This window comes from Gracilinanus agilis, chromosome 3, assembly GCF_016433145.1.
Source record: "Gracilinanus agilis isolate LMUSP501 chromosome 3, AgileGrace, whole genome shotgun sequence".
Taxonomy (NCBI): domain Eukaryota; kingdom Metazoa; phylum Chordata; class Mammalia; order Didelphimorphia; family Didelphidae; genus Gracilinanus; species Gracilinanus agilis.
The window spans coordinates 254,063,138-254,078,219 of NC_058132.1; the positions used below are offsets into that span (position 1 = coordinate 254,063,138).

The window sequence follows — 15,082 nt, forward strand, 5'->3', positions numbered from 1 at the left end:
AAAATTCCCTGAAAGGGGTTAGATATGACTGAAAAATGACTGATCAAGGACAGTCATCAAGACAGAATTTATAAATGTTCACTGTCTACAGGTTAAGAACCTCTGCTTTAGAAAGACTTCAATGGCTATTTCTCTTAGTTACAGTATTTGTGTGGCCAGTCTAAGGTTCTGGTACTTGAGGCTGCCTGCTAAGCTCTTTTTCTAACTCTGAAATGTTAACAGGAAGAAAAGAGAATTAGATTTGATGCCAGAAAACTTGGGTTTGAATCCTGACCACTTACTAATTTATTTACTGACAAATCATGTAACTTCTGAGCCTCTATTTGCTCATCTATTAAAATGGGAAAATAATACCTATTTTAGCCCTGTTTTAGACTTGTTGAGAGGTTCAAATGAAATAACATATGTGGGTGAAAAGTATGCTGTGCCACACAGATGCCATCTAGTCACAATTAATTGAAAAGGCAAATGAACAACATAAAGTCTGATTGCATTTTCCCAGACTCACTAGTAAATTCCTAAGGATGAGGAACTGTTTAGTTAAAAGAGATTTTACAGGCATGTCCCAAGAAATGTCTCTCTCTACAAAGAGCTTTTTTTTATGTTGTTGTCCTACTCTTTGTGATCCTATTTGCTCTTTTCTTGGCAGAGACACTCGAGTGGTTTGACATTTTCTTTTCCAGCTCATTTTGCAGATGAGGAAATGGAGGCAAATAAGGTTAAGTGGCTTGACCAAAATTACACAGATAATAAGAGTCCGAGGCCAGAATTGAGCTCAAGAAGATGAGACTTCATGACTCCAGGCCTGGCACTCTATCCACTGCATCATCCAGATACCCAACAAAGAGATTTATTCAACTGAACAATTTGTTCCTGGTTTTTTCCATTCCATTTCCATTCTAGTTTGTCATTATAATTGTACTTTATCATCTTACTGAGATCAAAGGATATAATTTGGAATAATAATAATAGTAATAATAAAAATATCAGTAATACTAGCAGGTGATATTTATATAGTACTTACTACGTGCCAGGCACTGTGCTAAGTATTTTACAAATTTCATCTCATCTGATCCTCATAACAATTCTGTGAGGGAGATGATATTATTACAATCCCCATTTTGAGGTTGAGGAAACTGGGACAAATAGAGGACAAATGACTTCCTCAGGGTCACACGGCTAGTAAGTAAGGTGGGATTTGAACTCATATTTTTCTGACTTCAGGCCAACGACTCCATTCCCTGTGCATCTAGCTGTCCCTAATTCAGAGAGCAAGTTGATCTGATGGCTTATCATCAAATTAGGTAACCTCAGAGGCAATAGAAAGTTAGGGAAGTACAATTGCATAATGAATAACACAGTTTTAGAGAATGAGAACTGACAGCCTAGTTTTGACACTCCTGTTTCCCAATGTTGGATCTATCAATGTCTACTTTTCTGAAGACTTCTAGAAACCAGACTTCTTTAATCTGATCTCACCAAGCAAAATTATTCATTTTGCAGTGTCTCACGCGAGGACTTGTTCAGCGGACCAATTCCGATGTGATGATGGCAGGTGTATCCCAAGCACATGGATCTGTGATGGTGACAATGACTGTGGGGATATGAGTGATGAGGATCAAAGACATAACTGTGGTATGTAGACTAAATTTCATCCATTGCAGGGTTTTAGGCCCTGGAAATAATGCTGAGTGGCCTTTTCATCTTTGGTCAGCTTGATGCTTAAGAGATATTTCTTTTTAATTGAATGAACGTGTCAGAATTTTGTCTTTGCATTTAATTCTATAATTATTTGTGTGCTCTACTTAAATGCTTTAAAATAATTAAAAAAAGTAACCCTGAATTAATTTATCTCTGGTGCACTTAAGTCAGTGCAAGTAATTTCCTAAATGGAGGTGACTTAATAAGACATTAATTTCTAGAGCAGATAAAGACAACTCTGAGTCTTACTTTAGGAACAATATTGCCAATAAATCTGCAATTCAAAATTTCATCATTTGGCTTGAAGCTGTACTCTGTTGGGAGGGAAAAAAGGGAGGCTATTCCTTCTATGTGTCTCTGTTTCTAAATGAAAAGGCAGATTTTCCCATTGAATATCAAAAGAAAATTGGAATGCTGGTCATTAGGTCTCAAGAGAGTCCTATTCCAAAATAGAAAGTTCATAAGAGTGTTCACAGGGGTTCTGCAGGTCCAACAAAACCTATGAGTCCCTCTTGGGTAAAATTATTGGGGTCTATAGTTCAAATTCAGATGAGATAAAACTGAAGATGTTGGGCAGGGCCTGTGAAATGATCCTGGCATACTGTTTATTCAGTCTAAAGCAATCAACAACTAGAATGAATAAAATAACTTTATCTTTTTCTTTCTTGGAGATCAAGAAAACATGCTAAAAACTCCTTTTTTTCCTGTGAAGCCATTTGGTTTCAGAGTTTCCAACAGCTCTTGATTGGTGATAATTCTCCCACCTACTCTGCTTCTATGGGGATTTTTGTTGTTATTCAGTTATTTCAACTTTTTGTGACTCCATTTATGGTTTTCTTGGCAGAGATACTAGAGTGGTTTGCCATTTCCTTCTCTAGCTGATTTTATAGATAAGGATACTGAGACAAAAAGGGTTGAGTGACTTACCCAGGATCACACAACTAGTAAGCATCTGAGGCCAGAGTTGAACTCAGGCCTTCTTGACTCCAGCATGGCACTCTATCAATTGTGCCATCCATGTGCCCCACTTCTATGGGATACCTTATTATTTAATATTGTGCTGAAATATTTTGGGGTAAAGGAGTATTTTGCTACAAATTTTGTAGATTATTTTGGAATGGAGTCATAGGGTTGCAAAAAGAACATAGACTTATAATAAGAAGACCTGGGTTTGAATCTCAGCTTTACTACTTCTAGCAGGCTTAAGTGATACAACAGATAAAGTTTTGGGCTTGGAGTCAAGAAGTTCAAATTCAACGTCATTTATTAGCTTTGTGATCCTGTGTCAAGACTCTTAACCTCTGTTTGCCTCAGTTTCTTCAACTTTAAAATGGGGATAATAATAACAACTACCTTGAAGAGTTGTAGTAAGGATAAAGTAAGGTAATACTTGCAAAACTGCTCAACATAATGGTTCGCACATAGTAGGTACAATACAAATTCTTATTCTTCCCTCCCCACCACCACTTTGTGTGATATGGGACAAATTACTTAATCTTGATTAACTTCAGGTTCTTTGGATATAACCATACTTTGACCCATCTAGGTCAATGTGGTCCATGAGATAGAGTGCTGAACTTAGAGGCAAGAAGGCTTGGGTTCAAATACTATTTTTGATGCTTATCAAATGGTTGATCATGAGTAAGGGACTTAATTTCATCTGCAAAATGATGATAATAAAACCTATCCCCACTCATGGAGTTGTTATAAGGCTAAAATCCAATAATGTATGAAAAGTTCTTTGCATACTAGAAGGTATTATATAGATATCATTACTACCTACTTTCTAGAGATATCATGAGCATTAAATGTAATCTAAGCAGTGTACTTTTCCATTTCTACTTTCATCCAGCCCCTCTTCTAACTCAAATGATCACTATCCTAATCCAGGCCCTCATCACCTCATGCCTGGATTATTGCAGTAGCATCTTACTTGGATTCCCCATCTTAAATCTCCTGAATTCCAATCCACCTTCCTCATAGCTGCCATTAATTTTCCTAAGGCACAGGTAAAGTTATATTACAGTCCTACTCAGTAAACTCTAGTAGTTTGCTCTTGCCTTTAGGATCAAATAAATTCCTCTGTTTGGCCTTTAAAACTCTTCACAGCCAAGTCACAACCTAGTTTTCCCACCTTGTAATGCCTTTCTCTCTTTCCCAAAGTCTGTAGCCCAGACAGATTGAGATTGATTTTATTGAACCTACAATGTTCCAATGCCTGTATCTGTGCCTTTTCAATGATTGTTCCCCCTGACTAGAATGAAGCAGTGGGTCGGGGGTTAGTTCTTCACCTCCACATCTAAAACTATTTTGCTTACTTCAAAAGGCAGTTGAATTTCTTCTTTCTACATGAAGCCTTTTCTGATCCCATCAACCATGAATGACTCTCCCACCCCACATTATCTTGTATTCATTTTGATTATATAGTGCCTCTATAAGGTAGATGTTCTGTGCTCTTATATAGCAAAAGGTATGCTCTGCTTTCTTTTTTATTTATTTGAAAAATTTCATTTAATTAATTAATTTAGAATATTTTTCCATGGTCACATGATTCATGTTCTTTCCCTCCCTTCTTCCCTCCCTTCTCCTGTACCAATGAGCAATTCTGCTGGGTTTTGCTTTCTATCAGAGCTTACCGTGCTAGAATATAAGCTTCTTTTTTTTAAATTTAAAATTTTTTTATTTAATTAATTGAGAATATTCTTCCATGGTTGCATGATTCATGTTCTTTCCTTCTCTTCCTCCCTACCCTCTCCCAGAGCCAAAGAGCAATTCCATTGGGTTTTACATGTATCGTGTTCAAAACCCATTTCCGTATTATTCATATTTGCAGTACAGTGATCATTTAAAGTCAATATCCCCAATCCTATCCCTATTGAGTCACGTGATCAATCATATGTTTTTCTTCTGTGTTTCTAATCCCACAGTTCTTTCTCTTGATGTGGATAGTGTTCTTTCTCATGAGTAGAATGTAAGCTTCTTGAGGGCAATGATTTTTTCATTTTTAACTTTGTATCCTGAGTTCTAAGCATAGCCCTTGGCATTTTAAAGGAAGTTAATACATGTTTGTTGACTGATGTAAAATGTACAGCATAATTTTTAATTTTTTGTTAAATTAGAAATTGGGGATAAGGAATCTATCTAATGTATCCTTATCTGTTTTATCCACCTGGGCACTGCTTTGTCTGCAGTAGGTGCACAATAAATATTTATTGAGTGGAGTGAATAAATGAATAAAATGTGATAAATCACATCTTTCATTCAAGCAATTGAAAAGACATTTTTAAAAACTAATCTATAATTTCTATAGATTGTGTTTTGTCATCTTTTCTCCCATTTATATGAAATTTCTGCTACCTTAAGTCAAAGGGAAGAAGCAAACAAATTGAATAGGAATAATTTTTCACAAGATATGTGATTGTCTGAATGTGCTTTGGTTTCAGCTGCCCGCAACTGCACCCGTTCTGAATTTACGTGTGTTAACAACCGGCCTCCTCTCAGAAGGTGCATTCCCAGAGCCTGGATCTGTGACGGAGATGCAGATTGCAGTGATGCGTATGATGAACATCAGAATTGCACCAGGAGAAATTGCACGGAAAATGAATTCACCTGTAGCAATGGACTGTGCATCCGGAACTCTTACAGGTTGGTTTTGGTTTTGGTATGAGATAAGCTTCAGTCAGATCCTTTGTAATGCTGAGAAGTTCTTTTATTTTTCTTTGGATGATACACTATCATATTCCCCAATGAAACTGCTCTAAACTTTATTCATTATCTTCAAGTCTGGCTACCGTCCCTCCTACTTTTTGCAGATGTCCTCCTCGCCTTCTTCCCACTCTATGAATGGAGTTTAAGGCTATCAGACTCACTTTCCTCAACTTCTCTTTTCTGTGTCAGTCTCTCTACATGTCTTTTTCCATCCTCTCTTATAATGTCATCAATCTGATTCAGACTTTTATGACTTCTTTTATTTTTTTATTTTATTTTATAGAAATTTTTTTATTTTTAGAAAAATTTTCCATGGTTACATGATTTATGTTTTTACTTTCCCCTTCACCCCCTCAAACTCTCCCGCCACAGCCAATGTGCATTTCTACTGGTTTTAACATGTCATCAATCAAGACTTATTCACATATTATTGATAGTTGCATTGGTGTGGTTGTTTCCGGTCTACATCCCCAATCATGTCCTCATCAACCCAAGTGTTCAAGCAGTTGTTTTTCTTCTGTGTTTTCTCTTCTGTAGTTCTTCCTCTGAATGTGGGTAGTGTTTTTTTCCATAAATCCCTCAGAATAGTCCTGAGTCATTGCACTGCTGCTAGTACAGATGTCCATTACATTCGATTTTACCACAGTGTATCAGTCTCTGTGTACAATGTTCTTCTGGTTCAGCTCCTTTCACTCTGCATTAGTTCCTGGAGGTCTTTCCAGTTCACATGGAATTCCTCCAGTTTATTATTCCTTTGAGCACAGTAGTATTCCATCACCAGCATATACCACAATTTGTTCAGCCATTCCTCAATCGAAGGGCATGCCCTCATTTTCCAGTTTTTTGCCACCACAAAAAGTGAGGCTATAAATATTTTTGTATAAGTCTGTTTATCTATGATCTCCTTGGGGTACAAACCCAGCAATGCTATGGCTGGATCAAAGGGTAGGCATTCTTTTATCACTCTTTGGGCATAATTCCAAATTGCCATCCAGAATGGTTGGAACAGTTTACAACTCCACTAGCAATGCATTAATGTCCCAACTTTGCCACATCCCCTCCAACATTCATTACTCTCTCCTGCTGGCTTGCTCTGGCAGATAGAGATTAGTCTTGGAGCCAGGGAGACCTCTGACACATACTGATTTTGTGGTTCTGAGCAGGTTGTTTGACAAGTTAGTGCTCCAGGGAGCTTTCTAAGCTTGAAAATTGAAGAGCAGGTTCTAATCTGCATTGTTATATGGAGCCCCTTCTTTGGGAATTCCTTATAAAAATGAAATTATATGTCTTCTCAGTGAGTAGGGGAGGGAGAGAATCTAGATCTCAAAATTTAAAAAGAAAAGAATGTTAAACAGAAATGAAATAAAAAAAAGAAATTATAGATCATTGCCCCCTGTTCCTAAATATCTGCTTATAATAATAGTTATTATTATTATTATCATTTATGTAGCATTTTAAGGATTGCAAAACTTTTTATAAACATTTTCTCATTTTATACTCACAACTCTGAGAGGTAAGTGTTATTACTATACAAGTCTTACAGTTGAGGAAACTGAGGTAGATAGAGGTTAAATGACTTGTCCAGTGTCCCACAGGATGGGTTTGAACTCAAGGTCTTCCTGTCCGCCACCTATCTGCCTCAAAACAGTGGTTTTGTTTTGTTTTGGTTTGGTTTTTGTCTCCAATTCCTGATGATCTTAGGATTTAAATATGGATTGGTCTTTAGAGTTCATCCTCATTTAACAGATGAGGAAACTGAGTACTAGTGAGCTTCCCTGAGGTCAGAGTCAATCAATTAATAAGCAGACAATGATTCCAAACCATCTCTTCTAATCCTGTGTCTAGTGCTTATTTCTTTACATCCAGAAGTGGACCTTTGGAAACTCTCCCATGTCCACTAGCACCTGACTCCACCAACAATCTCTTCTCTTTTTAAAAAAAATTTTTTTTAAACCCTTAACTTCTGTGTATTGGCTCATAGATGGAAGAGTGGTAAGGGTGGGCAATGGGTGTCAAGTGACTTGCCCAGGGTCACACAGCTGGGAAGTGTCTGAGGCCAGATTTAAACCTAGGACCTCCCGTCTCTAGGCCTGACTCTCAATCCACTGAGCTACCCAGTTGCCCCAATCTCTTCTCTTTTGCACTATGAATTTGCATCTCTTGGTTGACACCTTTCCTTTTCTCAGTAAGCATGCTTAGGTGAATGAATGGCAGCATGCACTATTGTCCCATTCACTTGGGCTATAGAAACCTCAATTGTTTTTCACCCATCTTTCACTTTTACACCATTACACACAGTCACCAAATGATGCTCATTCTTCACTTGAAATGTCCATGGCTCTGGAATCCATTCTTTTTCATGTTGACATATGCAAATATAACTCAGATACATATTTCATTTGCTTTCTAATTGGCCTTCTTTTCTCTAATTTGACCTTCATTTAAGCCATACTGCATACTACTTGTAGTAGCCTTTATATTTTCTTAAGGGCAGAGATGTGATCTTCTCTGTACTGCATTTTCCTCATTTTAGCAGAAGCAGATAGGTAGTGGAAAGAATGCTGGAATTGGAGTCAGAAAGACGAGGTTTGAATCCCACCTCTGACACTAGTTCTATGACCTCAAACAAGTTATTTAACCTCTCTCAGTCTCACTTCCCCATCTGTAAAATGGGAATAATAATAACACTAAGAGGTTGTAAGAATCAAGTGTGATAACGTATGCAAAAGGCTTTGAAAACCTAAAAGCAGTGATTCCCAAACGTTTTTGGCCTACCACCCCCTTTCCAGAAAAAAATATTACTTAGCCCCCTGGAAATTAATTTTTAAAAATTTTAATAGCAATTAATAGGAAAGATAAATGCACCTGTGGCCATCACCGCCCTACCCTGGATCACTGCAGCACCCACCAGGGGGTAGTGGTGTCCACTTTGGGAATCCCTGCCTTAAAGCAATATATAAGTACTATTATTAGTAATAGTATACTTTATTGCACTTGGTACTTCATAAATTGTCCTGTTATTGTTGTATCATATCCATATAGCATTGCTCTGATCTTGTTTTTCTCTTGCTCAAAAAAAAACTCTTCTTGCATTCAAAGACCTCTACAATTTGGTCCTAAACCACTTCTTCAACCTTTTCTTCTGCTACGATTCACTGATAAGGAACCTGTATTGGGTTTTCCTGCCACTGTGATTTTTGCTTCAGCCTTTTCCTTTCCTTGGAATGCTTTCTTTTTCTCTACCTATTGAAATCCTACCTATAATGGCTTCTCTGGTGAGAGGAAGAGAGAGGAGGAAGGGAGATTCCTGGGGACTTAATGTAATAAATTAAAAAAACTAAATCCACTTGTGTTGCTAAACCCAATTCATATGCCATCTCCTTGGTGGAGTGCTCTCTAAGTGATCCGGCTGGATGTTCTGAAGTGATTGAGAGTTGGAAGAGACCTTAGACATCATCTGGTACAATTCTTCATTTTACAGATGAGGAACCTGGGTCCAAGAGACATGAAGGGCTTTGTTCAAGACTGTATGGTTAATATATGGCAGAGTTCAGATTTGAACTTTGGTCTTTTATTTACAAATCTTGGGCTCTTTTTCATCAGGCTTCACAATTTCTCATCAGCTTGTTTACTACTTTCCTTTTGGCACATATATTTTCCTTGTGAGCTCCATGCAGGCAGGGACTGTCCTTTTGTTTTTCTTGTGCATAAACTGGCATCCAGCTTAATAAATGCTCATTGACCTTACACTGCATTCTCGCCATTTATGTACATGCCTCATTTCTCCTGCCAGCCTATAAGCTCCCTTCGGGGAAAGACTGTTGTTAATCTTAATTTCTTATTTGCCTTGAAGGAAATCATGTAGAAGAGGGATTTGTTCTGTGGAAGTCGGAGCAACGGGTGGGAGAAACAGGCTATTTAAAAATGGAACAAGGTTCTTGGGAAGTAGTGAATTCCTTAGGGTGGCTAGGTGGATCAGTAGATAGAATGCCAAGCTTGGAGACAGGAGGTCGGGGGTTCAAATTTGCCCTCAGACACATCCCAGCTTCATGACCCTGGACAATTTGCTTAAGCCCAATTGCCTAGCTATTACTGTTGTTCTGCCTTGGAACTGGTATTTAGAATCAGTTCTAAGACAGAAGGTAAAGGTTTTAAAAGAAAAGTAGTAGGTTGCCTTTCACTGAAGGGCTTTTTGTAAAGAATGGATTTAGGAAGTATGTTGAAGAGGGGAGACACTGCAGAGATGGATTAGACTAGATGGCCTCTGAGATTCTGTGATCCATTTCCCCCATAGGACCCATTCACAGAGTTTGATGCTTAGCAAGTAATTAATAAATACATATTGAATGAATAAAACCTACACATGTGTACATATCCACCTTTTACATGTAATTTTTTCCCATGTAGCTACTCCATTTTATATGTTAAATTTTTGTGTTTTTAAAGCTACAAGTTGTCTTCCTTTATATTTGACATAGTTCCTGGCACATAAATATTTAACATGATTAATCTGAGCTATATAAACACCTTGGAACATAGTTTCCCAGAGGTGATATTACAGGCGGACCTAATTATGTTCAAAGTTACTAGACTTGCTTTCTTTCTAACTTCACTGTAGATTTCCTTCATTTTTATTCTTATTACTTACCTCTGTTCCTATCCATTCCTATTGCCTTTTCTTTTCTTATCTGCTGGCTGAAGGATTTTGAATTGGTTTTGCCCTGGGTCATAAACTGTAGAAGGCCTGCCACTCCTCAGATCATCCATGTAATAGTGTTTAAAATGGTTCAGAATTTTCCTCCCCTGGAGTACTAGTAGTTTCTGGAAAGTGTGCTAGTAATATGAATCCACTTGGATGCTTGGAGAAATACCAAAAGTGAATTGGGAGGTCTTGTTTCCTTGTGTTTTTAGAGTCGCATATTGGGAAATCTTTTTCTTTTAATTGATTCTTCTTTTGGCTCATAACTGATGCAGTTAAAGAATTGGGATGAGAGTCAGTCATGAACAGCTTGCTTTTACAGAGATAAATTGATATGGAGAATTAAAGAGTCTGGCAATATGTTTCCTTAACTGACCTTTTCTTCCTTTCTGGGTTGTATCTGAGTTAGAAAAAGGAAAAGATCTATTCCTTCAAGTCATATAGAAATCAGTTAAATGCTTCTTGTTAAAATAAAGAGAGCCAATAACCAATGTTATGATAGAGGGGGAGATAGAGAGAGAGTCTATGAGGTCAGTCTCTCTTCCAGTTCTCCCCTGTTGTCAAATATACTCTGGAAGACTTTGAGGGGGTGTTACCCTGAAACTGGGTGACCTGGATGTTCATGCCACCTCACAGGAGATGGGGGCAAAGCTTCCCTATAAGATGAGGTATGTGGTACCCCAATCCAATTCTGAATGAGGGAGGGGTTTACACAAATCTCCCCCAAGGTCAGTCAACTTCACAGCAGGTGGTCTGGCTTCAAGATGGAGGCAGCCAGATCAAGCTGGGGTTCCCCTCTCCCTTGTTGTCTTTCAAGTACTCTGGAATGCTATCTGACTAATGAATGGCTTTTATTATTCACAATTCAGGGATTGGGGAAAGGGGTGAAGGGCAGAGGGATTTTGCGGTGCCCTCTTCTCTATTTCTATGGGGTCCGTCACTTGGGTAGGAACCTTTTGGGGTTTCCACTCCTAAGTGTCTCCCCTCGCCCCTTCTCCTTCTGTTTCTATTTCTATTTCCTATTTCTATAATTGTAAGTTAGACTGGAAAGGGTCTCTCAGCAAGGTTGGGTTATGGGTGAAGGAGACAAAGAGATCGCTCCCAAAATGGAGTCCAAAAACTTAGCTGACTTCATGGTTGAAGTCTTGATGGGTGAGATGCAAAGGAATGGCTTTGATCAGTGAATCAGGGTTTCAATTTCCAAAGAAAGATCCTCAGGAAGCCCTCAGGACTGGATCCAAGCTGGAATGTCCACCTCCTCTCTCTTCCCAATCCTCCGCCTGAAGCCCTCTCTTCCTCTCCTCTCCTTCTTTCCCCGGAGAATTTCCCAGAATTCCTTCTGGTCTCTCAACTGTCAGTAACTGTCACCAACTGCCTTCTTCTCGCTCCTTTTGTCCCATCCCCCTTGCACAAATCTCATCCTTCCATTCTACCATTTCGAGAGGATCCATACTGTTTTAATTTGATCACACATTGTCTTTATAACTATGCTCTATGTGTAGGTATTGACACAATTGACAGTGTTATGTCAGTGATGGAGGCAGCTAGGTGGCTATTGGACAGAGTGCTGGTTCTGGAGTCAGGAAGATCTCTCCTCCAACACTAATTTTGTGACCTTGGACAAATCATTTAATGTTTGCCTCAATTTTTTAAACTGTAAGATGAGGATCATAATAGCACCTACCTTCCAGGGTTGTCATGAGGATCAAATGAGATTATATATATATATATATATATATATATTTTTTTTTTTTGAACCCTTATCTTCTGTTTTAGAATTGCTATTAAGTATTGGTTTCAAGGCAGAAGAGGGCTAGGCAATGAGGGTTAAATGTCTCACACATCTAGGAAGTATCTGAGGTCAGATTTGAACTCAGGCCCTCCCATTTCCAGGCTTTGTTCTCCATCCACTAAGCCACCTAGCAGCCCCTGAATATTTGTGAAGCACCTAGCACACTGAAATAATATTTTTAAAGCACCTAGCACAGTGCCTGGCACAGAGGAATGCTAACTATTAGTATTGTTGTTGTTTTGTTATTTTTTTATCACCACCACCACCACCACCACCACCACTACTACCACTGAAAGAGTTGGACCCAGATAAAACTGTGACATCTACTGAGTTTGATTTTGTCATTGGTTTTCATGGGTCGTCTTCTACTTTCAATGCCTATTGAATAAATGAATGAATGACAAAGCAATCATTAATGGCTTACTATGTTTAATGCACTATATTATGTGCCAGAGTTCCAAACATGAGCCAGCAAGACACTCCTGTCCTTAAGGAGCTTACCATCTAGTGGGGGAAATTGCACATATATGGAATGGGTCCAAGGAGGAGAATTTAGGACAGAGAAATCAAAGGCAATGGAGACTGGAGGCATGGGGCAAATGACCACCAGGTTCTTTCCAGGAATGGTAATGGGGGCTTGATTGCCATTTTCAGAATGAGAGTAGAAGAGAGCATGAATTCTCACCTATCAAGGTTAGGGCCACAGGGATGGGCAAGTGCGAGCCTTGCTTTGGCATGGAGGCATCTTTTCAGGCTCTCTGTTGATCTTGAAAACTTGCTCCTGGATGGGGAGGGTGTTCCAGGTGATGTCCACGATGACCCTGCTGCCCTCTCAGATCTTTGCTTGATAGGAACAGAATGGAGTGATGCTTGGGTTTGGCCACATTGAACCTCGCTTTCCTTAAGGCTTAGCTCAAGTGTTTTTTCTTCTCAAGGACTAGTCTAATCCATGAAGTGTGTTTGGTTTACTAATACACTCTTATCCCTTTCCCTAATCATTTTGTATTTGCTTTGCATGTATATTATTTACACATCTGTGAATATGTTGTTCCCTCCCAATGGAATAGAAGGAAGGTGAGGACCTTTGTTTTTGTCCTAGGCACATCATGGACACTTGGTAAATGTTAGTTTAAAGAATGAATGACTAGGTATACCTTACTATAGCTATGCTGAGCACAGCTTTATCTATGGAATCTTGCTTAACATATAGATGAGCAGATAATTTTGTTTTTCACATTCAAATGTTGATGCTTTTTGAAATTTATATATTCGGTCTGATTATAATCTGCCATCTTAAATTTTAATGCTGCAAAAAAAATGGATGTCCTTTTCACTGTGATCATGATGATTGTTCTTTCCTGGTTTCTGATTTCCCAGGTGTGATAGGCACAATGACTGCGGTGACAGCAGCGACGAGAGAGGCTGCGTATACCCCCCTTGCCAGCAGTATCAGTTTACCTGCCAGAATGGCCAGTGCATTTCTAAAGTTTACCTCTGTGATGGAGACAATGATTGTGGAGATTTGTCTGATGAGCTAGAACATCTTTGTACCACTCCAGAAGCCACGTGCCCACCTCATCAATTCAAGTGTGACAATGGGAACTGCATTGACATGATGCAAATTTGCAACCATCTAGATGACTGTGGTGATAACAGTGATGAGAAAGGATGTGGTAGGTGCTCTAAAGGCTTTGCATAAAGGAAGACAGCCAGATTAATTGAGGTTTCTTATAGGTTTTGCTAACATATGCATCGAGGTAAATGAACACATGGTTAGTATTCCCTGATAGTTTGGGTTCATAAGATCATTGATGTAGAGAAGAATGGGATCCTCAGAGGTCTTTTTTCCCCCTCGTCTCTTCATTTCATGATACAACTGGGGTCTAGGGGAAGTTAAGTAATTTGTTTAAGGTCTTAAAGATAGTGTATGACAGAGAAATGAGGTCCTCTGACTCTAAATACAACATTCTTTCCATTGCACCATGCTGCCATATTTTTCATAAATAAGCCATTTCATCATTCAAGAGTAGAACAACTTATTCTTTATCTTCTTGAGGATGGTGTTCTTTTACTTTCTCCTAAACCAACCAGTGTTTATTAAATGCATTATTTGACCAATACTGCCCAAGCACGATAGTAATTAGGACTTGACTATATAGTATTCCTGGGAAAAGAATTAATCACCTTGTTGTCAGTCTATGGATGATGATACTTCCTCTGTTTGTCTAATCTGGTCCTGACAGTTGACAGTCTGTCATGCTGCAGGATAGCCTTGTTGTCTGGTTTTGCTTTCTTTTGCTTCATATATTGTTGGCTTTCCTTCGCTAAAGTTCTTCTATGAAACCTCAATATAGGATGAAGTTGGTCCTGGGTCTTGAAAGTAGAGTACCAATCAGTAGGGTAAAGGCTTCAGCAAATTTTATCAAGCGAGAAATGTTTCAAATATGGGGTCTAATAGCTGATGGTGTATTGACCATCTAAGGTCCAATCTAGCTAAATCTGGAGAGGTTCTTTGTTAGAGGATTTGCCTCTGTGATTAATTTTGAAGTTCATTAGAGTATTTGCTTCTGTGATGAATTATGGTGATAATGAGTATATTGAGATTGATGATGATTATGCTACAGCTACTTATGAAGACCCTGAGGCAGGAGAGTGTTAAGATCTGTGTTAGTGTCATTAAGCTAGTAATATGTACCAAGCACTAACAAGACAATGGTTCATTTGTAATATATTGAAGTATTTTGGTCTTATCTCTGCAACTAGAATATAATCTTTTTGAAGTTAAGGATTATATATTATGCTTCTTCTATTTGGAACATAGCACCATACGAGGCACAAAGTGAATACTCAAGAAATACCAATGACTGAAATTCTAATAATTAAAATAGAATATAGTGTCACTGTTGTCAAGAAACATGTGGTCTAGCTGGCAAGAGAGGCTTATATGAAATAGATTGTTATCAAATACTAATTTGTGAGATATAAACTTAAAGTACTATAGTAATTCAGGAGAGGGACAAAATTGTAAATGATAAAAACTAGTCTTTTGTCCTACAGTGATAAATCATATATTACTATATTTTAACATACAGTTAGATCATAATATCTGTGGTTATATACTTTTCAAGGAGGATATTTCTATATTTGATTTTTTTGTTTTTTTAAAAGCATTTATTGATATT

The 15,082-nt window shown here is 38.2% G+C and overlaps 1 protein-coding gene across 1 annotated transcript in view; it reads left to right on the forward strand.

Annotated features, from left to right (window-relative positions):
• LRP2 (LDL receptor related protein 2) overlaps positions 1-15,082 on the forward strand; it is a 255,109-nt gene that overhangs the window by 169,477 nt on the left and 70,550 nt on the right. The window contains exons 46-48 of the mRNA XM_044669095.1: positions 1,504-1,635; positions 5,145-5,346; positions 13,278-13,573. Coding sequence (XP_044525030.1) covers positions 1,504-1,635; positions 5,145-5,346; positions 13,278-13,573 — 630 coding nt within the window. The remainder of the gene's footprint in view (positions 1-1,503; positions 1,636-5,144; positions 5,347-13,277; positions 13,574-15,082) is intronic.